The 27,284-nt window shown below is 41.8% G+C and overlaps 1 protein-coding gene across 2 annotated transcripts in view; it reads left to right on the top strand.

The window, feature by feature from the left end:
* The window catches only part of mgat5 (alpha-1,6-mannosylglycoprotein 6-beta-N-acetylglucosaminyltransferase), a 109,363-nt gene that overhangs the window by 5,570 nt on the left and 76,509 nt on the right, over nucleotides 1–27,284 (top strand). Inside the window, exons 2-3 of one of the 2 annotated variants that reach the window (XM_035909876.2) lie at nucleotides 11,804–12,267; nucleotides 21,249–21,413. In XM_035909876.2, the coding sequence (XP_035765769.1) occupies nucleotides 12,027–12,267; nucleotides 21,249–21,413 (406 nt within the window). In that variant the 5' untranslated portion in view covers nucleotides 11,804–12,026. Of the gene's footprint in view, nucleotides 1–11,800; nucleotides 12,268–21,248; nucleotides 21,414–27,284 lie in introns of both variants that reach the window. The other variant, XM_006795709.3, reaches the window with a different exon arrangement.

Raw genomic sequence — 27,284 nt, 5'->3', positions numbered from 1 at the left:
TCCCCCCCATCTTACCAGCAGATCCACTGGAAGCTCGATCAAATATAGAAAAATAATCACTTTCTCTTTTCTCTCTACTTCTATGGTGGCCTCACTGTCACCATCTCAAGCCTGTTGTCCTATTAAATCTGATCCTTGTTTATTTATGAAGGTGGGTTTTTTCTTTTAAAGAAAAAAAAGTGACTGAATGGAGATCTCATTAACATTGATCTGGGTGCCTAGATAAACTTCCCGCCTGACTCCCAAGCCCAGGATTGGCTGCTGATATCTGGTCCCAAGCTGGATTCACACCAGTAAGGTGACGAAGCCGCAGCATGGTCTGTTTCTCTGGAGGGCCCATATGAATAATTAAGAGGTGGAGCTTATGTGAAGGAGTCAGTTAAGATGCAGAGTCACAGTGGTATCCATGGTAGCAGGATCATATTATCAGGATCACGTCTCCTTTGGCCAGGTGACAGTCGAAATAGGACTGTGTTAGGCTGTGAGAGATTGGACTGGAAGGAGGATTTTTATTTCAACTGGATGGTTTCACAACATCCGTGAGTCAAAACTCTGGTTTAGATTCATTATTTTGTGGTCAAAGTTGTGCAGCTGTTCATATTTCATTACTTTTCTATGACTGGGTCTGTGGTGTTTTTCACCCAGCTGAAACCAAATAAGGGAAACTGCAGGTGAAAGTGACCCTCAGGCTGGTGGTACATTAGGTTCCAGCAGTTCCTGGCTGCATTAGAGCTGTCAGCAATAACTACAACCCCCCCCCCCCCCCCCCCCCCCCCCCCAAGCGAAAAACAAAACAAAAACACAGGTTCAGATCATTCAAATATTGCATTATAATCCAGTAAACTGGGACTGTGCATTAAATACATCAGAATTCATTTGACCGACTAGCCCAACCGATACAGGATTTTTAAGCTTGATACAGATACCAAAGGCTGATATTCTGATACATGAGCCGATATTTCTTTTGTAATGGTTTTCTTTTTTCAGTCCAAACATGTTTGTTGCTAACAATGAAGCTGCGTAGTGTGTTCTGGTAGAAATGCTTTGCATTTTCAGTCATCATTGAGGGCGTTTCTCCCAAGTTGAATCTACCCCCAGTGCAGGGCTCGCAAAATTTCAAAATCCCTGGTAGCCCTTCGGGCAGGGACTCTTCAGTTTTTGGTAGCCCAAAATAAATTTAAGTAGCCCGAATAAAAAAGAGAGCAATTTTTTTCATTGATGCTTTGTTTCCTGTTTTGTTTCCTTTACAATATTATACATTAAAGTATAATACTGTAACGGAAACAAAACAATCAAAAAAACACAAATTACAACATTGTATAAAAATTACAATCATCAACTCAAATACTTGGTTCTAATTGAACAGAAATTTCTATGAACTTGTAAGAACTGTGTAGAACATGAATCAGTCTGTGTCAGATCCTCAATCTGAAATTTCCACTGAAGTCACAGGTAAGAGGCAAGTGGAACCAAGATCGAGGCCATTTGCTTTTTAAAGTTTGCAAAGACTGCTAAATTGTGCCAGTGGTAGTTCACTCTTTGCAACATAGTACGCTGATCTAAACAGATGTCTCAGGTTTATTTTTAGTATGTTATTTGCAATTGGTGTTGGTTCTGGGAAAGATATTGCAGACTGAGCAATAATGCATTTCTCATGGGTTCTAATGGGGGCCTTTCTTAAAATTACTGGTCCCAGAAACAAAGGCGCTTGTCGACTCAGAAATCGAGGGAAAACCAACAACACACCCGGCAGAACATTATGTTATTTACACGGGTGCACATAAGTGGTCCGCATGTGCGCATTCGCTGTCAAAATAAAAGACGCGCACCAGATAGAAGCTGCAACGCGCGTTTGCGTCCATATAAAAGGCTGTTTTTGTCCGCTAGAGTGGGATTTTCACGGCACATTCTGCACCACATCTCTGTGCGTTCATCATTTGTTTGAAGCCAGCTCACCTCCTGCAACCACTTTTCCGAGAATACGCGCTTCTTTTGTGGTTCGGACTCCTGACATTTCTTTGGAGGCGGAGGAACAGCAAAGTAATTGCTTAAAGGAGCTTCTTCGACATCTTTAAGAGTTCTAAACAAATGTCTGTCCTCCTCCAGAAAATCTTATGTACGCAAACACGCGTTGCAACTTCTTATCTTGTGCGCTCTTTTTATTTTGACAGCGAATGCGCACCTGAGGACCACTTATGTGCAGCCCTGGTTATTTAGCTCGTCATATTGCAGCCACAGAAATTCTTTTGTCCATGAAACCATAAAGCTGCACTTTCTTTTTGCCTTATAGTCTGATTTGTCATAACTTTTCCGTTTTGTGGTAAGCTTTTCTTTGGCTGTCACTTCTTCACCCTGACCTGTCTTATTTGGCTCAGCAGAACTAAAATATATATCCTGCTGCTTTTACACACGCATTCACATAAGGCTCAGCGATTCTCTGCGCGATCAAACTCTCACACGTTTAAGCTTGCTGCAGGAGATTTCACTTGTCATGTTTGCATAGTAAGCTAACGATTGATAAGACGATGTCAAAGGAATTGGTGCGCAAATTATCATCACTCACCAATCAGTACTGTCGCTCTCTATACACAGTTCGCGCGATTGCAAAGTGAAAGCAAAAAACAAGCGCAAATTCTGGCTCACCGATGCCATTGACATAATTACCCAGATACATTTCCGAAAGAATGCAAAAGCATTGACATATCTTTTTCCTTCCTATTGCCGGTGTTGTGCCAAATTAGGTATCCCCGACAGAATTTGTTTCCCCTACATCGGGAGCACACGCTGGACTGTCCAAATCACGGACAAATAGTATCCCACATTGTTGATTTTTAGTTTACAAACACTTCTTATAATGACTAACTACTCCTGACATTTTTGAGACGTTAGCTTTTTTTTTTTTTTTTTTTTTTTTTAAACTTTATCTAACAAACAATCAGTATACAACATACGAACAGATGAAGTATACAAAACAACAGAACATGAACACAAAAAGCCAGGGGTAAAAGAAAAAGGTAACAATTATAAGAATACACGCAAAAATTCACATACATGTATTGTTTTGAGAGCCTTTTTGTTGGTGGAGTCTGATATTGAGTATGTTAGCTCTTTATACAACGAAGTTATAGTGGGATACAAATCATATCAGGCTGATCCTGCCACAATTTGTTCCCCCTGTGTAAATCACGGACAAACAGTATCCCACATTGCTGATTTTTCGTTCACAAACACTTCCTATTATGACGCATTACTCCTGAAACTTTGGAGGATTTAGCTCTTTATATAGTAAAGTTATAGGAGAATAAAAATATAAAAATAGTTATCAGCCAAAACGTTAATGGTTTGTTAAAAATAATCCCATCTGATACCCGTGAGCAATAAATATATAATTTTCTGTTGTAACCCTCAAACTGAATGGTAATGTAACGATACTAATTTTTCACTTTTTCACAAAATGAAAACATCAGTACTTCTTGGTGCTCCCAGCACAGGGGAAACAAATTCTGTCGGGGATACCTACTTTGGCACAACACCGGGCTCACACTGTGCGATTTTTGGCCCATTTTGAGCCGATTTTTGAGTCGTGCGACCGTTTTGGTGATCGGCCCGATTTTGGCCTTCATCGTGCATCGTGCATCGTGTAGTATACGTGGGGTAACGAGAAGCGATTAACACCTCACGACCAGCTCCCGATCATCAATCGCTTGGTCGTGAGGGTGTCGCCCCAGTTTCTCACACTGCGCACGCGCAAACACAAATGTCAGCGAAAAAGACGGCGCATCACGGCAGTGCAGCGTGTGATCTGGACACAAGCGATGGAGGCACTTGTAGAACTTTGGAAAGCTCATCCGAGCCTTTTCGATGTGGCCTCACAAAATTATCACGACCACAACAACCGTGAAAATAGTTGGATAGACATTGCTGCTCAATCAGCTGCCTGATCAATGTTTTTCATTAGCAATTTAGCAAAGTTGATGGCGGTGGTGTGCGTGTCTGTGTGAGTGAAAGACAGAGAGGGAGAGTGAGCGACAGAATTTCTGTCATAACCTTCATGTTATGGACGCACAGTGTGAGCACTCAGGTCGCATCAGAGCATCGGGCCGTATAGTGTGAGACCTGCATCGTGACCTACGAACTTTTAACCCCTGCGAGTCAATCGTGCAGTTTGAGCAGGAGCTGAATCGCGCGACTGACAAAATCGCACAGTGTGAGCCCGGCATAAGATAGCCCGACGGGCAGGGCAGAGATAGATTTTGGTAGCCCGACTGGAGAAATCGCTAGCCCCGGGACGTCGGGCTAGCGATTTTGCGAGCCCTGCCCCAGTGTCTTCAAAGGGAAACTCAACAACCCCACACTGCTTGCATCAGTACTGCTTTCCCTCATTTGTTTCATTTTCACTATTGAATTTTTTTTTTTCTTTCAACATTTAGTTATACAATTGAATTTGGCATATTTGTTGACAGTTGTCGTCTGCAGGAAGGAAAGGCTAGAAAGTCAAAGGGACAAGAAGAGCTTCAGCTAAGTTGTGTGTGTGCAGGTTTTTCTGGAATTTCAGTTAGTTTTTAGGTGCTTAATCATAATAAACACGAACACTAATTCTGTCTTTGGACGATAGCATTAATCCTAAAAGTATGTGTATCGCAAAAGTCAGACAAAGTAAGGCTGTTGGTTGTCACCACCTGAGAGCTCTGTGGTCACCTGGATGTGAGAAGTCAAGACCCTATTTATATTCATGGGGAAAATGGATCCTTTTTCAAAGCTGATCAATAATTGATGACTGAGGCTACATCTAGAGCATATTTCACTACTTTTTGTGCTTATGCAACAAGCTCTTAGTGTATGCTTTTTTTCAGTTCAGTTGAATTCTCTTTATTTTAGGCCTGAAGCAATGCAGTGGAATTAATCTAGACCTCCCTGAGTCTGCTTCACCTTTATGAAACATCCCCTAAACTGCACTTTAAAGGAAGTTATTTTCAGCTCTAATCTCAGAGGTGGAGGAAATGGATGGAGCCTGTATCTCGCTTTGCAGCATGGCCCGTTCATAATCGTATGAGGGCAAAGGCTATGTGATTGGGACTCCTGTGGAAGGATAGTGAAGCCAGAGATGATTGACAATGATGAGATATCATTTTTTTTTACTCTTAATCCCTGTGACTTTACTGAGAATGCAGGGAAAATAAACCTCCTGGCCATGATTGCACCAGGCTAGACTGATAGCACTGATTGTAAGCAATTGTATTTGATACTGCTATGACCTAGAGCAACCATAAGGGCTTTGGTTAATCTGAACAGACATTTGTAAGAGCTGGATAGGCTATACATGATGAAGGTACTTAATCGCGGATAGCGCCAGTAGTGGTGACTCCAAAATTGACACAGTTTCATATTTTGTAACCGAGTGTGTCTTCAGTTTGCTGAGTCTGTTATATACTGTAGCTAGCACATGAAATTTTACATTCATAATGTAGTTTTTAAAAGGAAATTAAATTCTGTCTGTCATTTTATGTTTTTAATCTAATTTCTATTTGCAGTTAATAATTTTCTCATTCTTTTGGATACGTGTAAGGTTTAAGTTCGGGGCCATTGAAGCAGGGTTATTATAGTGAACTAAAACCAAAAGATTTTCTGAAAAGCTGAAACAAGAAAAAAACATTCTGAAAATGAACTGTAACTAAATTGAATTAAGACAAATATTGAAAATACAATTGAATTACAAAATGCTAAACTATAACAACTCTGGTTTGACGTGTGTCCCAAGATTCATGCGGTCCAGGTTCTATTCCTCTGTTACTTAGCACTTGCTGTATATGCACATTATTAAGCTTGCTAACATTAGCTGGGAACTGCCGAGCACTATAATCTCTAAATATGGCCATGGCCTCAAAAAAACATGACAGTTGACATAATGCTAACATTGAAACATCAAGATCCGGAGTTTTGAAACCACTGGGTAAGGTAACAGTGGCTACACCTATCTTTTATTTACGGTTTTTACTCTGACAGTAAAACACACACACACACACACACACACACACACACACACACACACACACACACACACACACACACACACACACACACACACACACACACACATCCTTAAGACGTCTCCCTCAAAGAAAAACCTCATGGTTTGTGTTTGCCAGTGTTGTTGTTGTTGATCACTATCTTTTTTTTTTTAGATTATAATCTTTCCTCACGACTTGAATTTCAGCAGTGGCTTTAAGGCTACTGGACAGAATTCAATGCATGCCTTCAAATGTAGTTGGAAAATCCCCCGCATATTTACAGCGATCTAATTGTTTTTATAACAGTTGCACTACTGTGGAATTGGGGAAGAAGCTGCACACACAGACTGAATACTGACCTGGGCAGCATTTGATGCATAGCTAGGCTCATTTCAAACATATTTAAAGTATGTAAATGTGGCTCTGATGAAGAACATCTGGGGGAAAGATGCCAAACAGCAGTTCCAGTTGATGTTAACACTGTTAATCTTTAGACAGAAAGCAGAAACCTTATCAAGTAAGGGGATAGAAATTATAAAACACAATCTATATTTATGTTTGCCTAATACGTAAAAGGTCCTGGGTTTGAGATTGGGAGGAAATACTCCTCCCTCAAGGGAGCGGCCAAAAAAGGCTTCTTTTTTATCGTGGGAAATCCTACTTTTATGGAAATGTGAGTTTTAGTCCTCATCCTTTTAACACAAAGTTTTAATTCCAGCTAGACAACTAGAAGTTTGCCTTGGATGCTTGTTTTCTGCCATCGGCACCATCATACTCTTAGCTGTTACAGTTCACCCTCTCTGTCGATGTGAAACTCGCTGCTATTGTTGCAGCTATGCAGAAATGCCACCACAGAAACTGCATTTGAAAGTCTAATATCAGTGCCAGGTCTACCTGGAGCACATAGGGTTAATCCACACTGCTTTAAGCTCAACAGCTGAAGCTTAAATTTCACTGCTTTTGTCCCAGCAGGATAAAGTGCTTTGCCACTGCTCTGGGAGGACACTGATTTCTGTCAGAACTGAATGATTCAGTTGTTTTTATCTTTACCGTCGCCTCTTGAACCTTCAGAGTTTGATGCACTGCCATTTCTTCCAACAATGAAATGGCCATTCAGCAGGTAGTTATGTCATCATCTCAAGTTGCCATGGATCATATTTTCTGCTACCGTAGCCGGCTGTCATCACACAGAGTTTCAGTGGGCTGTTGCTGGTGAGAGCCAGGGGGCTCCCTGCCAGACTAATTAAGATCCTGAATTAGAAACCAGAAGGCAACTGAGAGGCAATATATGCACCACTGGTGGCTGAATGGTTGCATTGCTCCTTCTTCTAGGGATCACAGGACATCAGAAAGCCTCCTAACAAAGGGGTTATGGATTTCAGAGTTAAATAAGACGGATAGATGCAGGAAATCAGGTCAGACGAGAGAGCTGGCACCAACTGGGACTATGTGTGTTTCCAGAAACCAAAGCGGTTGAGTCAGTGTTCTGTGTAGGTTTTGGCTCGTGCATCTTACAGCGATGTACCACGGGGTTGTCTGAGCAGCGTTCCTTTCTGATAAACAGCCTCAGAGCCTCCCATGCTTGTCAGCGCCCAACTAGAGAGCACTGCCAGCCTTTTTTTGTGCCCTCCTCCAACAGAGTCCCGAGCAGCGAGAGACATCCGATGTTATCAGCACTGCAGATTTGCCAGCGCTGCTGCCAAAGGCTTGTCTTATAAATTCACAGTGAAGTACCGAGATTTTTCTTTCTTGCCTTTTTTTTTATTGTCGTTCCCGTTATGCACACATCACAAAGCAAATTGGACTAGTAAATGTCCGAAAGACGGAATACAGAATTGGCTTAATTTCTGACAATGTCATATTTGTACAAATGTATAAAACCATTTCTGTGCACGCAAAAAGCAAAAACAGGCCTTCGTCCTAAATGACTGAACATTTATGGTGTGTCATAACCTGCAGTGAGATTCCAGCCCTGCTGGAAGCTGCTCGCAGCTGTCTCTGACCTATTTATGAAGCTGATGGATGGAAGGTGAAAAGAGCCTTTGTGCGGCTGCCTTTTGTGTTTCTTGGGAAGGTGCTGATGATTTCCTTTCGGCACTTAATTGCTGGCGTATCCATCTTTGCTGTGCTTTAGATCCAGGACGAATATTCCTCTGTAAATGTTCAACAAATTCAGTAATTCTGATACAGGCAGGAGCATGTGGTGTTGTAGTTGTTTCGGTCAAGTGAGTATTGGGGTTTTTCAAAGTGTTGCATTCATGCAAGCGGCTGTGGTTTTGACCTGGTTAGAGCTGCTTTAAAAGGGTCTAAGAAAGACGCAGTTCAGAAGCAAGGCTGCAGAAATCCTCTCCTCACACTTACCCTCGTTTACAGCAGCAGCGGCTGAATGCAGATGACAACACATCTTTGTTCTTTTGGCTTGACTGCGTGCTGTAAAGTTTTTATTTTGTTTGGATTTTTTTGATGTTGTTGTTGTTGTGGCATAATGCTTAAAGCCAGAGGCATTTATTTAGCTTAGCAGAAATTGCCTAGAGGTCGTCAGTTAATATTTGTTGAACTATTTAACAGCTTCAAAAAGTGCTGCAGGGCAGCCTCATTTTACATTATGGGCAAAAGCTTGATGGTTAAAGCCAAATTTGCTGATAATGGCGCAGTTATGTTCAGCTAGCTATAAAGCCAGGGAGTGCAGCAAATTAGAGTTGAATGTTTATGCTGATTAGCCTGGTGAGGTTTTCTCTACAAGAAGCTGATCGCACGGCAGAGAACAGAACAATGTGTTATAATCAGAAAAGGGATGTTTGTTTCGGTTTCATTCACGTGGTCAGGCATGCACGCAAACGCTGGTTAATAAGATATCTGGTAGCTGCTTGTTTACAGCACACACAGGCACCAGCATAGATTAATATTAATGATGCGTGTTTCTGATAAACGTTATTTCCTGTTGCTGTAAATAATAATCGGGGTATTCAGTACTCTCATCAAGTATATTCTGCTAAGATTAGCGCAGGAGTTGCAGGTTAAAGGTGACCTGTTATTCTTGTTATGGCTTTATTCTGTTATCTTTTCTTTAATATAACTCAGCATGGCTTCGGTGTAGAGCTATTCAATATAACGATATATCGGATGACGATATAAAAATGTCTATTGTTTCATCTTACGCTTTCGTTTGTTTCATGGTGTCGCAAAATAAACTGTTTACGGCAATATTTTTTCATGGTTTTGATGGTCGCTTTAGTGGCTATATTCATTTCTTAAAGTTCTCCCTTTCTCTTATATTTAAAATATCTACACTACGGATGGTCAAGTGACTGTTTGTCGTTAGCAACAACGGCGGTTGTCATCCGCTTGTTTATTTTCCACATAAACCTTTCACAATAAAGCTGAAGATCCTGTTGAGATTTTTTAAAATAAACTGAGATGATGACAAACAGAAAGACCAGTCAAAACAAATCCGGGACCTTATTCCTAAACGAGGGGCTCCCTCTGTAGCATGTACATGGTTTGGTTATGAAAAGTCTGACACGGACCAGAAAATTGTACTATGGAAATTATGCAGGAAACCGGACCCCATATCAGACTCAAACACAGCAAACCTGTTCTACCACATACACAAGAATCACGTGAAAGAGTGTGGAGAGAGTTTACGGATGAGAAGCAAAGAAGAGTCGTCAGGTGCTCCAAATAAACCTTAGACTCAAACGTTAAAACAGGCTTTTCCCAGCAGCATGCTGCGTAATAAATAATCGCAAAGAAAATGGCGGCCATTACAACTTACATCTTAAAATGTATAGTTTCAAGCATCAGTCAAAACTAGACTCGACGCCCAGCTGAAAACACTTCACGCAAGTCGAGTTGCCCGAGATTCACAGATTTGACAGAAAATGTAAAATTTTTGTGATATATATCATTGTCGGGTAGATAAATGTCTTATATCGGGATAACAGTCTTGTAACCTGCTTAGCTCGGAGGGTCCATGCGATTTAAATCTCACAAAATGAGCGATACTACAAGCACAGCAGAAGGGTGGTTTGATGCAAGAAGCATATACAGGCTGCTGACTGGACAGATTACATGTGCTATGTGCAAACCTGCATTCCAGCTAATCGTAAAGGTACGATGCCACATGTGTACAACTTCTGCTGACTGGATTTCAGTGATGGGCTTTTGATATTCTTCATCGGGCATGCTCTAAAAACTTAAAACGAGAAGAAATAGTTCTAAAAACTCTCTTTTCCTGTGACTTGAAAAGATTCAAAGTCTGTCCTCCAAAATCAGGTGTGAATTTATTCTGAATAGTACACTTTTTTCTTTCTTTTTTCTTTTTTAAACGAATATCAACAACTGAGCTTAAAAAAAGTGTAGTTCATTTAGTACAGCACCACAAACAACTGCTGAAAAGGCAAGACTGTCTCAGACTGTTGGAAGTTGTAGACAATTATTAAACAACTGGTTGATTAATAATTTAAATGTTAGTGAAACCCAGGCCCCGTATTAACTGATGAATTAATTGTAGCTCAGCTTGTCTCGCCTTACTGTGTTTACCTGTACGCCTCAAACTCGCGTACTGCTGTCCGACCCCACACGCAGACCAAGTCTGAGCCCCTCTCTAAACGTGTTGCGAACATGAGAGTGCGATGACAAAAAGTGAAAGGGTTTAAAATTCTGTTTGTGTTCTCACCTGTCAGTGAGGAAGATAAATTGTAAGCTATTCAAATGTTTTTATTTCAGGGACAGTATACACCCTTTTGCATAAACATTCACACAGCAACATCAATCACACACGATACTATCTGGATTAAACAAGACTGCTTCTGTTTCAAGAGTCGCAGAAGCATTGAAGTCATTTCTTTTTCTTTTTTCCTTTTTTTTCTGTTGTTTTTTTTTTTTACTAGTCAAATTTGGTGTGTTACCATGCGACACGTAAATGAGCCTCCACACACTGAGCACAGCAGCCTTCAGCTGGGTGTGCTCCGGCTCCGTTGTGTGTGGCCTGCTGCAGTTAGAAACAGGTTGATCTTCTCAAACTAATAGTGGAGTGCGCTTCACTAACATTGAGCACCTCCACCCAGTTACTCATTTTCAAGAATTTGTTCAACTAAATTGCATGCCTTAAACTTCATAGTTACCTCAAAACTCCAGGACGTTACAAGATCTTGTCTCACTGAAACAACTGAAGTGGTCTGTTACTTGAATCAACTACAAATATTTAACTGAATATGAGTTGCGGTGCACAAAAAACAAATGTTGTGTTGTCGCATCATTTTTCACTAAGTTTTTAACTGCAACAAATAACAGGACATTGGCCCTTTTCTCGTTTTCATCTCCACAGTTTTGCTCATTAACTGCTTTAATCTTTTCGCTGCTAATACCGAGGCTCACACTGAGGCTGCTGGCTCTGAGCTCGGCATAGGTTTAGCTACCACTTTAGCTACTTTGCCTTTGTTGGCTTTTTTAAAATCTTCATGTTTATCTGGGTGAGGGTGATTGAAGTAGTTTTGTTGTTTACTTTGGTAAACTTTGCGTCTTCACTTACAGTGAAGTATTTCCATGCTAGTTACATATGAGCATGTGGCTGAGTGTGTGTATGTTGTGCATGCTTGTAATAGGACCCCACCTCAGTTTACTGTAAGTTATATCTCAAACTGCCAAACCTCTCTTGATTATCAGTGTTTTTAAATAATCATGGTCATGTGGGGTTGGGCTAGGCAAGGCAACTCCCTTGTTATCTGAGTTTAGCAAAGCAACTACCTAACTCCTGATCTCTCCTTCCTCTCTGTTTGTGTTTTCTGCAGCAGGTTGGACTCTGCCTCCTGAGATGTTACTGAGCGGTGAGGATGGATCAAAGAAGGAAATCATGACGGTGACAAGCTGCATGCCACCCTCCAAAAACTGCCGCAGTCGCTCCAACTGACACAGATATGCCTCGCCTGCCCTCCTGATTCCTCTTGCCCAACTCTTTATCTTTCCCCCTGTCCAGTCAAAGTCAGTCCAGCTCTTCCAAGTCTCTGTCCTGTCAGCATGGCTACACCTTTCCTGTGGAAACTGTCCTCTCAGAAGCTGGGCTTCTTCCTGGTCAGCTTCGGCTTCATCTGGGGCATGATGCTGCTGCATTTCACCATCCAGCAGCGAGCCAGCCATGAGAACAGTGCCGTGCTGCGTCAGCAGATCCTCGACCTTAGCAAGCGCTACATCAAAGCACTGGCTGAGGAGAACCAAAGTGTCATGGATGGTCCGTATGTTGGAACCATGACGGCTTACGGTGAGTAGTTGACTCGCTAACATGGCTACTCTGCTTTTAGCAAATGAGAGCAATCTTTCTACCTTTACTACAGAATCTTTGTTGCCAAATGTGCTCTTCAGCAAGGCCAGGATGCATATCTCAATCAGTCACAAAATAGTTTGACGCATGCTTCCAGAGCTGAACATTTCTGGGACATACCTGACAGTGCATGTCATCAATCAGTGTTTGACCTCTGGAGTATGAATCTCTGTGAGACTGCTGTGATTTGCAAGTAGTCTGGGGCACTTACTGCTCACAAGTGGTGGGCCTGTACTTGGCATCATACACACCCTTATTAAAGCAGCTTCCTTGCTTAGACCACAGAGTATTTGCAGAAGTGCAAATGCATATGAAGCAGATCGTTTCCTGGTGCGTGGTATGTAAGAGCTGAAGAAAATCATTTGACCTGATTCTCTTGAATAGTGCCCCCCATCTCCATCTTACTGATATCGCTCTCCAGGTTTAAGGTTGGGTATGGTTGGTTATTTTAGTGCTGTAAATGTGTCACTTTAAGTGTAAAAGGCCAGATACATGTACATGTTTAAGTGTGAAGCATAGCAAAATTCAAGACAGTTATTTTAGGCTGTTGGCCTCTGTTTCCACATCTTCTTTAAATTGGATGGAATAGCTCCACTTGTCTGCCTCCTGAACAGGTGCAGGATCGGCTCTATTTTTAAAAAAAATGTTCGGGAGCTTTAACGTCAATACGGCTGCATTGGAGCATAATACTGTAATAGCACAGGTCCAGAAGAGCCATCAATAAGTTATTCATGCCATTAATAGACCTGTATGGCTCAGTGGGAGGCTTCATTAGAAACCTGAGATTGGAATTGATTGTTCTCTAATGCCCAGAGAAACAACAGGATACAGTAGAGCTCCTGGAGATTAGGAACGTGAAGAAGGAGCCAGAGCGAGAAGAGAAACAAGTGCGCTGGTAGCATAGGGTGTCAAATTTCTGCTTCCCCCCCTTTTCTGACACGCATTAAACTGCTTTTGTTTATTTCAAAGTGCATGCAGAATGTGGAAAAAATGCAGGTCCCTACGCAAAACGTCTTCCTTTCCAAATTACTGCTCAGCAGTGTCATCTGAGCTGCTTGGAGGAAATAAACTTCAACATATTAAGCCATTATTGTTGCTTGTTTGTGCTGCTTTCATTGCCCAGACTTGAATTCCATTTGCATGGGACCTATCCTCCTGTAAACTCTGTGATTTGTTTGGGGTAAAGTGGTCTGAGCCCCATCCATAGATTTATTTGTAATACATCAGCCTGTCGTTCCAGGGAACAGATTCCTGTCCAGTTTGTTTTGTTCCCCTATATGATCGATTGATTTTCACACTGCTGTAGCAGTCTGCTGACCAGCGTCCAATATCCCATCACAGTCCATTTCAAGTCCTTGATTAGATAGCCGAGCACTGGGATCCTCTGTGCTCCCTGTGTTTGGCTTGATACAATTTGTAATGAGTTTACTGGGAAACAGCGTTTCCTCCTCTACCACCCATAAATGACCCTTTCCATCTTAATGCATGTGGTTTTAATACTGTAACACCTGAAAGCTGATTTGGGCCACTTAGTTGCTTTTAATGGTCAGGATAATTTTAAGAAACCCGCATGCTGAAAAGCATCTAATCAGTGAGTCCAAGCCTTTTTGTACACAGCCAGTCGCTGAAAGATTTCAGGTATTCGTTTCTCTCTGCGGGTGTTTAAAAACATCTTCAGGGTTATATTTAGATTTTTAAAAATCCTGTGCTACTATCTACTATTTCCCACATAGCAAGAGAGTCCTGGGTTCACATCATCAGCCGGCTGGGGCCTTTCTGTGTGGAGATGTTCTTCGTGTGACTGCATGGGTTCTCTGTGGGTACTTCAGCTTCATCCCACAGTCCAAAAACATGCTTGTTAGATTAATTGGTGATTCTAAATTGGCCGTAGGTGTGACTGTAAGCATGAATGATTGTCTGTGTCTCTGGATTGGCCTTGCATTGAACTGGCAGCTTGTTTAGGATGTGAAATACGTTTCACTGTATGAAAGCTGTGTTAGACTCAGCACCCTGTAACCTTAAATTGAATAAGTGAATGAGAAAGTGGATTTATGAATTACATTTGAAATATATGGTTCTGATTGGTAGAAATCCCTTTAGTACAAGTATATTGAATTCCCTGTTTTGCTTCCTAACTATAATTAATTTCAAGCTCATTTCTTCAAGCAACTTTAAAGTGGACATTGTGTTCCTGCTTTATTAAGTCTTCTGTTTTAGTTTTCAGTGTGTAAAATGTTTCAATTATATTTCAGTAGATTGCCATCAACTGGCTTCGGTTATCTTATATCTCACAATTCAAGTGCATAACCCTAGCTAAAGTGGCTGCTACAGGACAAACATGTTTTAGTTATCCAAGAGAGATTATAAACATGTCATACTCCATAGCGCCAGCTGGCGTGTTTCTGCTGCTGTTTGGTCTGGATCTGCCCCAGAGTCAGTCCACTGTTTACCTCAGGTGTCAATGCCGAGTGAGAATCGTCCAGCTTTATTTACTCTGGAAGAAGCTTTAAAACTTAATGAAAGGAGTCTGATACAAGTTGAAAAGTTAGACAAGCTCACTTCTGATTTATGACGCTGATACTCAACTGAGTTGTTAAGGATATGCTGAACTGTTTCAACTCAACTCAACTCATTCAATGTTTCAATTCAGCTACCGTTAGACTCTTTGAGGTTCACCAGTAGTAGTAAAACATATAGTCTGGCACATTACGAGAATGTAATCAAGCTGTTTATCAGAGGGAAAGTGTGATTTCTAATATGATACTTCTTTGTTGAAGGGAACCCATTCTCCGGCAATAACACATTGGTATAAAGTAAGGCGCAGACACAAATTTAAATGTCACTCCACTGCAGGCAAAAGCCTACAACCTCTCTTCTTCTTCATTGGTGTACTACATATATGACCCGTCTCTGGCCACATATGTAAAATGTGATTAGCTAGAAGGGGAATGTGCTTCCAGGCCACCCTATTCAAATATGGTGGAAGGACATGGCAGCAGAAAAATCACCGACTGCACCTTTCTGTTTGTTTACTGTTATTTAGGCGATCGTGGCTCAAGAGTTGGCAGTTCGTCTTGTAATCGGAAGGTTGCCGGTTCGAGGCCCGGCTTGGACAGTCTCAGTTGTTGTGTCCTTGGGCAAGACACTTCACCTGTTGCCTACTGGTGGTGGTCAGAGGGCCAGGTGGCGCCAGTGTTCGGCAGCCTCGCCTCCGTCAGGGCGCCCCAGGGTGGCTGTGGCTACAATGTAGCTTGCCATCACCAGTGTGTGAATGTGTGGATGACTGAACGTGTAAAGCGCTTTGGGGTCCTTAGGGACTAAGTAAAGCGCTATACAAATACAGGCCATTTACCATTTTATTTACCATTTATGATCATGCTAGTAGAAAATGTTAGGTCACTGCAAGTGCAATGAAAGCTTCCCATCAAGTGAACATAACATTATGAGGGATTGAGCAGCTGACAGGGAAAGCAGAGTTTTTCAGTCATGTCATCTCACTTGACCAGCCAGCGTCAGTTTTAAACCTGAATAAAAAGGCTAAAAAGGTTAGAAATGAATATGATTGGATATGAGCTTTAGTCTTCTGCCTTTCCAAAACTGATCCATGGAACTGGTTGGAACGATCTGCTGTTACCATGTAGCTATCAAGCTATTGTGGATTTCTTTCATGGTTGGGAAACATATAAAGCTCTTGTGCTCTGTGCTTGGCCCGGCAGCCTCGGTATGTTGCTTTTCTAATCATCTTCGTCCTCTCCAGGATGGTAGGTCACCGTGTGCCTCCCTGCTCTTTGCTACAGTCAGTCAGATGGAGCCCATTGCCTGGCTGGATTGAGCTTTTGGTTGTGGATGATAGGAAAGAACAGGGGTTGCTGATAAATGCTTTGGGCTTATGTTTCTGTGTAATCACTTCTTTTTAATATGTCTGTGAAGGTTCTCAGTCATCCAGGTCATCACTTCACTTCTTTTTAATGCTCAGGAGCCTAATGAAATGACCCAGGTGATTGTGTAACCACATCATTGCCTAGTTTGACACTATTGTTTATAGCAGAATGAATTTCACTATGTTTATTGCTGCAGGGTTTGTTTTTGCAAGTGCATCACCGTAATAAGAAAGATGGAGGCCGGCAGAAATGTTTCCCTAGGTGTGCCATTAGTCATGCAGCTTATCTGGCAGCACATTTAATGCACACAACGACAGGTCAAAGCATTATTCACAGCAACACACAGCCTAATGAAGGTTTTTGAATCACAATCTCACATTTAATTATAGTGAAGCCTCACATTTAACTATAGTAATGATAGTGACAGATATTACTTCCTCACTTGATAAATACTCCTATCGATGCTACTCTCCACATTTTACTATAAAATAAAGACATGATGATGGTTATAGTCACTGATGTTTTTCATTTCCTACTAAGCAGATGTGCTGGTGTTTATTAATGTTCCTCCAGGGTCAAGGGCTGGGATAAGTTCTCAAAGTATTCCAATTTAACTTTCTCAGCTCATGCTATGATCCAACTCGCTAGTGCTGTGATCGAGATTCCTCAGAAATCGGATGTCGTAACCTTTAGTGCATTCCAGAAAATGTCCAAAAAACCAAACAAACTGAATTTGTTATGGTTCTTACCTGCAGGTGTTGTTGCTCAACAGAGAGGGTATAGCTACTGCCTCTTCCAAATCTAATGATATATGGAAAGTGGCAATTTCTATGCATATTGACTTGCCTTGGTCTTTATTAAAATAATTCTATCTTTTGCTCTCCTATTGGAAAGACGTACCAAATGAAATTTTAAACAAGTCTAATGAATCTCTGTGTTATTCGGCCTGAAGTCAGAAGGCACAGGCCTCTGTTTCTGGGGTGAATATATTATGTTCGACCCAATAGCTTGGCATGGCTACTCCAAAGCTTTCCGTTTGGGTTCTTCCTGGTGTCACCGAGCTGCTCTCTGTACATCTGCTCCTCCCAGCATACCTCGGCTCGTCCAAATCAGACAAATGCTCTGGCCTTTCCCTTCACACGAAACATACTGGTGGTGCTGTGCCAGGCCTCGTTGTCCTATTGCCAATCTGTCTGACGTGATGAAAAATGGTGTGTTAAATGCATCATGGCGCGGGAAAAAGTGGTGTTTACATGTGACAGACAAGCAGCAATTACCATCTTCTGAGTAAAGCAACCCTGAGCCATTTTGGATTAGTTTAGTAGATATTTAAGCCAATATACAAATAATATAACTGGCTATGGCTTTTAAGAGTATCTCAGACCTTTTCTCTCAATGAAAATTAGCAGGCGTAGGCGTTTTCTCTCTGTTAACTAGATAACATGACATTTAAACTGTCGCTAATATTCATTTGTGTTCCTGATGTTGCTGCATTTAAGTTATCTTTATATAACCTCTCTTAGCTTTGCTGGCTAATATAAATAACAACTGTTGGCTGTAGCTTCAATGCTATCATTGTTTGCATAGCTGTGTAATGGCCTTTGGCTCCATTGGTAGTTATTAGCATAACCTTTTTGAGTGGATGTATTCATGCGTCTGTTACCTATGTACCCTTGCTTTTCAATGGTAGGGGATACTCTGTGCTCTGAGTAGCATTTCCAGCAGCTTTACACAACTTAACATTTCTCTGTAAATGCCAGTGCATTTGTTACAGGTTAAAGTATCAAGACAAGTACTTTGATAAATGGGTCCAAAAATACAGTATTTAAGCATTGTGACTGTGCAAATATAATCTAAATATGGCCTCATCTATCTGGCTACTGGTCAGGAACGTTCCTACATGTTCTGCATTTTGCCATGGTTGTGTTTTATGAAAGTAAATTTAGAAAACATTTATGTGGAAATGCAAAGACCCTCACTAAACTGGAGGAACAGGAAGTCCTTTGCAAAGACTCGGGTGCTTCCCATTAATATTTAAATGTGCCGGAAGCTGGTCCCTGAAGCCTCAAGAATGTCTTGTTGTAGGACCTGAGCTTGTCATTGAAGCTGAAGCTATTTATTGTCAGAGATAGCTGAGCAATTTTCCTCAGTCAGTTGCATGTGGGGACTTTTACAGAAAGGCAAGCACTACTTGCCTTGCTTGTCCTGACTGAATACCACTGCTCATACTACAGATGGCAGCTTTAATGGCACATTTGTGTCGATTTCTAAAGAAATATCACAATTGACCAACCACATTTGAGCTGGTTTTTGCTGCAAACTAATAAACAGTGTTTGGAGTATGTGGAGAGCAAAAGAAAGAGAATGTAATCTTGAAACTACTATCCTTTCCGTTTTGTGGTAATTAAGCCGTAAAACATTGGCTGTTGCTCTCAGAGGTCAAATCACCTTACAGGGGCCCAGCCCAAGATCCTGGACTGGACATGTGTTGTTGGTAATAATATTATTTTAAGAAACTAAGAAAATTATTGCTGAATTATATTAGAAGCTCATATAGACACTTGTGGCTGCCTCAAGCTTTTTGGTCAACTTCTAATTGTTTTCTAGTGCACCCAAACAATTGTAACATTTATGGCTTTGGGTACAAACCTTAAGTGTTGGATGAAATGCCATAGTATTTTGCCCCCACACTTGTCTCCTCCTGAGGATAGATTGGGATAGCTCTGGTATTTATACGGTGTTTTAATCAGGTCAAAATTTAAATGAGATTAATATTTCACTATTTAACTGCAAAAACTGATGGTATTTTCTACAGACTCTTGTTCAAAGAAACAAAACAGGAGCACCATAAGGTCACAAAACAAAACACGAGTCCAAAACCAAAAACACAAGGGCCCAAGAATACAGAGTCCATAAGAAGAGGCCAGCAGCCCAGAGGTCCAAAACAGTTTAGTTCAGGAGGCCGACTGTGCGGAAGGCAGCGGCAGCAGTGACACAGGCGAAGGGAATCCGGAGGCCGACCGTGCGGAAGGAGGCGGCAACGCGGTTCAGGAGGCCGACCACGACCTCAATGATGTCCAGCCAGCGGTGATGCTGAGGTGCAGGATGTTGACCAGACAGTGGCGTGGCAGCCGCAGGAACAGACAAGGCAGGAGCTGCTGGCGACGGCGTGGAAGCCACAGGTGATGACGCTGCTGGCGACGGCGTGGAAGGTGCAGGTGGTGACACTGCAGGCTGAACGGGCCCCTCGGACCCTCCAGCGGAGGCAGGCTGCTGAAGCAGTTCTCCTGAACTGCCAGCAGCGACAGACGGTGGCATGGGAGCCGCGGAGTGCCGGATTGGCCCAGTCGAGCTTCCAGCAGGAGCTGATGCAGGGCCAGAAGGTATTGAGACCCCTGGCTGAATATGTAGCTGAGTGGCAGACTGGATGGGCAACAGAGGTACTGGGGACTGAACTAGTGGTGACAGAGCTGCAGGTGACTGAACTGGGGGCAGCTGAGCAGGTGACGAGAGCTAATGGCTGAGCTGCGTGCGACTTAAGAGGAGACTGAACTAGAGATTGTAGTGGGGTTTGTGGTGAAAGTGGAGCTAGTAGTTGAGTAAATGGCTGAACTGCACACTGGGGAGAAGGCTGAACTGCAGACTGCACTAATGGCAGCTGGTGGTTGAGTGAATGACTGAGCTGCTAAGGGCGACTAAACAGGAGACGGGGCTGCTAAGGCTGACTGAGTTTCTGGCTGGGTGAGAGCAGTCTCCGGAAAAACTGTCACAGCTGGCTGAGAGACATGCCGGTTTAGTTTAGGGAACTAAACTAAACAAAGCCTAAACTGGGAGCAGCTACAAAACGATCCAAAGGGACAAAAACCTGAGACTAGAAAACTAAAAACCTGGAACATGGAGAAGTCCAACAGGGTCTACACAGGAGACATACAGGTGACGATACACAGACGAACCAGCAACTAACAGAAGCAATACAATAGAATACAATAGAAATACACAGAGGGATAACGAGGGAATGAGACACAGCACAGCTGGGAGTAATCAGACATGACGAGACCATGGGGAAGCAGAACTCAGTACACGGACATAAGACACGGACCTTCACAACAAAACAGGAAATACACAAAGATGCAGACCAGAGAGAAAAACACTGAGGAGCACGAGGGAGAGCACAGACATGACGAGCTGGAGAGACATGGAAACAAACACAAGGAGAGGAAACCCAGTAAACTAAACTGAACAACTTAGGACTGATAGAATAACTCCAAGAACAACAAATGAACTTAACATAATACAGAAATACAAGGAAACAAAGAATGCTGGGTCAAAATGACCCAGGACCATGACACTTGAGCTGGAGACCCCAAATTTAAAACAAAAGCGTTAGGACTTTAGTCAAAATCCTTCTAGGAGCAACTTGTGCCACTTGGTGACTATCTCACACTCAGATGGCAGCTGGCGGTAGTAGTCCTTGTTCTGCGTCGCCGAGCTCCATGAAGCTACACGTGAACCACCTTGCACCAGAGCTGAAGTAGTACTACCATCTCGCAGTGTTGCTAGCTACAGTCCAAAGTTACAGCTTCTCTTTCTCATTCCACAAGAGCACTGAGCAAATATCATATTTTATGGATTGAGTAAGTGGAAAAAAAATCAAAGATACACTTGCCTATATCTATCCCGTAGTAACAGTATGCCTGCCACTACACAGCTGAAACCTCAACTGTGCAGTTGTACCATTAAAGTAACTGGTTTTCTTGAAACAGGGGCAAGACAAGTGCCAACTTTGGTTTTTATAAAATTCTCAGAAATTTCTAGCCTGATTTTTATTCCTCTCCCTAAAATGTTTGCTTTAGTCACACAACACTTTCAGCTTTTAGAAGAAATCCCCCATTGATGCCATTCCCACCACTGTTTAGATTAAAGGTTGATTTTGACAACTTAAGCTCTTTGACAACTTAAGCACTCTACTCCAACTCATCGACCTGACACACTGCTTTTTTTTGCTGGGGAGAAATAAAATTTAACATTCTCATTTTGCAGACCTGAAGAAGACTCTCGCAGTCCTGCTGGATAACATCATGATGAGGCTGGGCAAGCTAGAGTCCAAGGTGGAGAACATCTACAATGGCACAGGGCCCAACCTGAGCAACGGCACCAGCACTATTACGCCCAGTGCTCCAAACTCAGAGAAAGTAAACGTGGCAGGTATGTGCTGCAGTCTTCTTTCGCTTTGGAATAGAGTGTTTGTGTGCATGCTGTGCCAAGGTGGGGGGCAATCTAAAGGATTTATTTTGGATTTGGATTTGTAAATATTATCAGTACAATCTTAGAATCAGAAACCTTCCTGGCTCCAGTGGTCATTGATCCTGTGCCACTTAGAAAGACTGTAAATGTCTCTGTGCACTCATCCTTTTAGAAGTGTTTGATACATACACAGTACTGAGAAATGGGAATAAGCTGATTGTGGCTGTAGAAAATTTCTTTAAAACTACTCTAGTCAATATCTTTCCTGCGGCATGCAGCTAGCTAAACTTTCCCAGTATTGCCACTGCACTTGATGGGTCCAGACCGCATCCTTGGACTTGATTCAGATAAGGCCTGTGTTCACGCTGCATGACCCTTTTATTAGTTTTCATTGATTTTCCTGCCAGCTTTCAGATGATGAATTCAGCCCAGCTGAGAGAATGAGGTGTTGGTTTTTCTGAGACCCCTCTGAGGGACTTGCTCTCAGTTGTTTGCGCAGCATTAAACAGTAGGAATGTGAAGCGGCACAGCGAAGCAGTATGTGCAGAATTGGATTAGACTGATTGAGATGTTCAAAGAAACACTGGCATTAGTGTAATTCTAATGAGAACTGCTGTGCTGCCGCCATCATTTTGGAAGTGCTGATGAGGCCTTTGTGAATTTATTTTTTCACATGACAAAGGACGGTAAGAATACGACACAATTATGTAGAGTTGAATGAAAGTGTGAGTGTTTGTGATGAAAATACCTGTCAAGGATATAAACAGGCCACTAACTCTTATCGCAGTAAATTCAAAGAGATACAGTGTAGAACATTTGAAAGGCAACACCGAGTAAATTACATGACCAAAGTGTGTGAAATGAATGTATATTGTTTTCAGAGCTGCCCAAGGAAATTAAGTTCTAGTCATATATACGGGCAGGCCAGTTTCTATTAGAAAGCTGTTGAAGTTTCCTCCAGGCAAGAGAACATAGATCACCTGCCCACAGATCTAAAAGAAAAGGCAGCGTCGCATTAAAAATCTTATGGCTGAGTAACTAAACAGATTAATTGGTTTTTATTTTGTTGAAGAACTGTTATTTTTTTGCTTTAACTATATTCTATAACTATATATGTAACCACCCTGCACAGGCCTGTGGTGAGCTGCGGTAAACCTTGGATGCATCATTTTGAAACAAATGCAAATTAAAAAAAGAAAATGTGATAATGAAAAAACAGTAATCAATATAGTAACGGTCCCAGACGGTGTCCGACTTTTAGAATTGCTCAGTAAAAAAAAACAAGCCCTCACTTTCTCTTCCTGTTTCTGTGATATTCAAAGCCTGTTTTGCAGTCGTTCTAATGCCACATCCTTTCACCTACCTTGGTTTGTTTGCCTGGCACTAAAGCAATTTTCTGCTCTTCTTTAGCATCTTTGGAAGGTTGCCTTTGACTGTACCTCTATGAGTTCTCTGCTCTTTCACTAATAGAAACGTTTGTACAGTGAAATGACTCAAAATGATGTAATCAAAAGCCAGAGTACTCTGGGCTTTAAAAAAAGAAAGACAGGGAAGGTTTTAAAAGAAGCTGTTATAATTGTTAGTGAAGCCGAAATGTTTGGCTCATCGGTTGATTTAGTTGATAGTTGATATTCAGTCGATCAAGATTATCAAGTTAGTGTTATGCATTGAATCGTCTGGACATCTTTCAGTTTCTTGACGACGTTTCACCTCTGATCAGAGAAGCTTCTTCAGTTCTGAAGCTTCTTGGATGAGATGTGAAAGATGTCCAGATGGTTTTTTTTCCAAGCTCCTTAGACCAGGAGTCATATTGTTTCTCATTTGGGAGCTGTTTTCAGTAAGCGTATTAAAACCATTGTGCATATTCTTTCTCATGTTCAAAATAACAGCAGTGGTTTTTTGTTGTTGTTTTTTTTACTTGGGGTAACAATACTGCAGTGTGTTTGTGTTTGCATAAGGTTCTGATCTGCAGTTACTGTGTTACCTGTAGCTGATGGCAGAATTTACACGCCCCACCTGTACAGAAAATAAAGCCGTTCTCTGCTGTGGGCACGGCTGGCAGCAAAATGAATTTTAGCCACCAAACAGAAGGAATCGATATCTGTTTTAGTGGATTCTATATTTAGAACATTTTCACTGCTTCACCTGCTGTCAGACGGGCCTTTACGACAAGGAAGCAGAGCTGTTACGCTCCACCAGACTCCATTGACAAAATGAGGAATTTCGCCTCATAAAAGATTTGAGCTCTCTGCTGCTGCTTTGATTAGTTATTTAGTGGTGTATTTGAATGTACTAGTCAAATCAACAGTGAAAGTATCGAGCAGCGCCAGTTTTCTGTGAAATAATAAAAAAAAAACCCAAAAAACTCAGCAGACTGTGGCGAAAGCCGCCACAGTCTGTGTGCAGTAGTTTCTGCAAATCAACAAACTTTGCAACTGTTGCCCCAGGTTAAGATTACATAAATGTGTCCTGTCAAACTTTATTATATAAATTTATATCCATTGTTGAAAGAGCAGCACTGTCTTGCTCTGTGAAGTACAGATGGAGACAGAATACAACATCAAAGCATAACCATATCAACAATATTGTCCCATTCCATCTCCATTATGAAGATATATCTATGCATTAATATATGTAATTAAAAACAAACAAACACACAAACAAAATGTAATATTATGACCCAGTCCTAAATTTGAGCATAAAACCTCATTAATTACAGCTTAATTACATTTTTGCAAACCAAGGAATTAGCAGATTAATCAGTAGCTAATTGCAGCTGTGGCTGTCAGATAGTGAAGAAAAAGCTTACATATAATTACATGGAAATGGAATTTAAAAAAAAAATAGATGTAATATTTGTAGAGGTTTATGGAAGGCTAGACTTCTTAGATGGAGCGGGTTTTCTGACATTAGGTGGCGGTTAATGAGCCCTGCCTTTGCAGCCAATCGTGATAAAACATTGTCAGAGCACTCTTGGCTTGAACTGCCCTGTTCCACAGAAATCGTAGCTGGACCTGTGACTCATCTCAGTGAACTTGCAGTGGCCTGTTGGCCTAAAACAACCAGTGGCACCCTGTAGAGACATCTGGAGCCTGAATGTATGTCAAAGCTGACAAAGCTGCACCAATGTCTCTCTTGGTAGTTGAACTAAAGGCCCCAGCACTCCAGAGCCTCCATTGGAGCATGTCCTCTGTCTTGGGGCAGGGGCAGTGCTGTTGCCAGCTCCACCGGCGCTCCTCCCTGACTGGAACGCAATTACAGAGATAAGAATCTGGACAGTGAGTGCAACACGCCTGCCTTTCAGGGAGGCTGCTATCAAGATGGAGCTGAGCAGCAGCTCTGGGACTGCGCCGTTTCCAATGGAAAGAGGGAACAGAAAAGAGGCGCTTAGAGAGACTACAAACCAAAACTACCTTTAAATCTCACATTGCTGAAATAAAAATGAACCAGATCTTTAGTCACATAAGGCCATGAATGATTTGCATACAATGCTGGTAGTTCCCTGCCAACTGTTTAGGCATTGTGAAACGCTCCTTCTGTCTGGAGATTGCAGCTGCCTTGTGTTGTGTGTTGTACAAGCTTCATTAGAGGTTGAGGAATTACATTAACATGATACGATTTTTCTTCAGCCAAAGACAACAGGCACAGATGTCTGTTATGGTGGCCTTTAGATTGCTTCTTAGCAGTAAGCAGATGGGGCCCGGTCAAACTGCATGTGATGCCATGTCTCACCACGCTGTTGCTAATGTAGCTAATCAACCTCTCTAACCGTGTTTCATCCAAAGTTCTGCCCCTGGCATGGAGTCTATGTAATCTCCTTCTTCAGACACACACACACACACACACACACACACACACACACACACACACCAGGCATAGAGATAGATGTAACGAACGGTCAGGTGGTGATTTGCAGCATCTAACTCTCCCACGACTCTCACTTGTTCAGTTTCATTCCCCCTGTGATGTATTTCTCTTCCCTTTGCGAGTGTTTAAGGTTATCAATGTCCCTTCCGTCTCAGCCACACCACTGGTGATGTTTGGCTGATTTGCAGCTCACCGTCTCTTAGACGCCGCCGGACAAACAGAGATGCTTGCATTCACCGCTCGCGGCATCTTTGCCGCTTTGTCTCTTTCAGCTATCGATCGGCTTGATTTTCTGTTTAATGTTCTCAGTGAAAGATGAGATCCAATCCTCAGTATCAACAAAGGAAAGAGACGAGGATAGTGCTTCTGCTGGGAGTTGCTGGTGGCTCTCTCACTGTGCCTTATTTTCTCTTTATTCATCTGCTCGATATTCCTCATTTTCCAAAGCCACTTGTGTGTCCAATGTACCTCACAACAAGACCTCACTATTATCAGTTTAATAAAATATACATTTTTCTACTTGGGTTTAGATTAGACTGGATACCATCTTGTTTTTGAAGTCCTGGATTCTCGGTGTACAGATGAAAACTAATAAAATACACATGCAATTCAATTCATTGCTAATAAGTTGCAGAGAGATGCTATCCACTCCCACACACTAAAATCCTCCCACGAATCCTGACTTTCATCACCCTAAAATCTTTGAATGTTGCATAGCAGCATAAATGAAACCAGAATGTGAACCATTGCTTTTACAGCTGTTGGATTTGTGTTGTATTTCTCAGTGTTTTAGTTTCGCCCTTCAGTGTTTCTTACAGATTTACTTTCTAGTTATGGTGTTGGCTGTCAGTACTCTGCTCTAAAGCCTTGGTATAGCAGCACATTAAGCAGTAAGGGTGGCTTTGCAAGATAGTATCTTATGTCTTACAGTGTCTCACAGGTTAGAGCGGACATGGATAAATCTTATAACAGAAGCACTGAAGACTAAACTTTAGCGTTTAAAAATCTAGCATCGTCGGTCTTGACGTATCATTCAGTCTCACCCATTCTTAATGCAGTCATTCACCAACCAACTTTAATCTCAACTTTAATTTTTAAGGATTAATTTTTTGAGGATAATTTTATCTTCTTTTTCTTTTCTTTTTTTCTTTTTTTTTTTTGCTCCCAGTACAAAGTCAAGTGGCACTATTCTGGCTCTTTAAAGCAAAAAGAATCTTGACCGTCTGCAGTCAGTCCAGAATGCTGCGGCAAGGCTTTTAACAAAGACACGAAAACGAGACCACAGTAGACCAGTTTTATGCTCATTGCACTGGCTTCCAGTACGTTTTAGAATTCATTTTAAAATCTTAGTCCTGACTTTTAAAGCTTTGAATCATGACGCTTCTCTCTATATTTCTGATCTTTTAGAACCTCACACTCCCCCTGCAGTCTGAGATCATCTAATCAAATGCTGTTGGTAGTTCCCCGAACACGTTTTAAAACCAGAGGTGATAGATCTTTTAGAGCAGTGGCCCCCAGGCTGTGGAAGTCTCTCCCTCCATCTTTACGTTGCCTGGATTGTATTTATTCTTTTAAACATCATTTTAAGACTTATTTATTTAGACTAGCTTTTAATTAGATTTGGGCTGTATGTTTGATTGTACTGTTTTATGTTTATCTGTTATATATTATTGTGAAGCACTTTGTAGTTTTTAATCCTGTGAAGAGTGCTATATAAATCAATAAAGTAAACCCGATGCATGTTAAGAGTTCAGCTTTGATGTGGCACTCTTGGCAGAAAGTCTCACTCTGCTCTACTTCCTCCACATCTTGTGTGTACCTGTCTGTTTTAGTTTGACGTGGACTGAGCCTCTCCAGGACGTTTCCCACTCGCACGTGATTGCACGTCAAGCACAGCAAACTTCTTCCACTGTGATTGTAATTGCCCCGTGTGCATACTTTCATTACCTTATAGTATCTATCGCG

This window comes from Neolamprologus brichardi, chromosome 23, assembly GCF_056152115.1.
Source record: "Neolamprologus brichardi isolate AB-2024 chromosome 23, ASM5615211v1, whole genome shotgun sequence".
NCBI lineage: Eukaryota > Metazoa > Chordata > Actinopteri > Cichliformes > Cichlidae > Neolamprologus > Neolamprologus brichardi.
The sequence above is the reverse complement of the archived record's forward strand: the minus strand, read 5'-3'. Positions and strand labels throughout refer to the sequence as shown.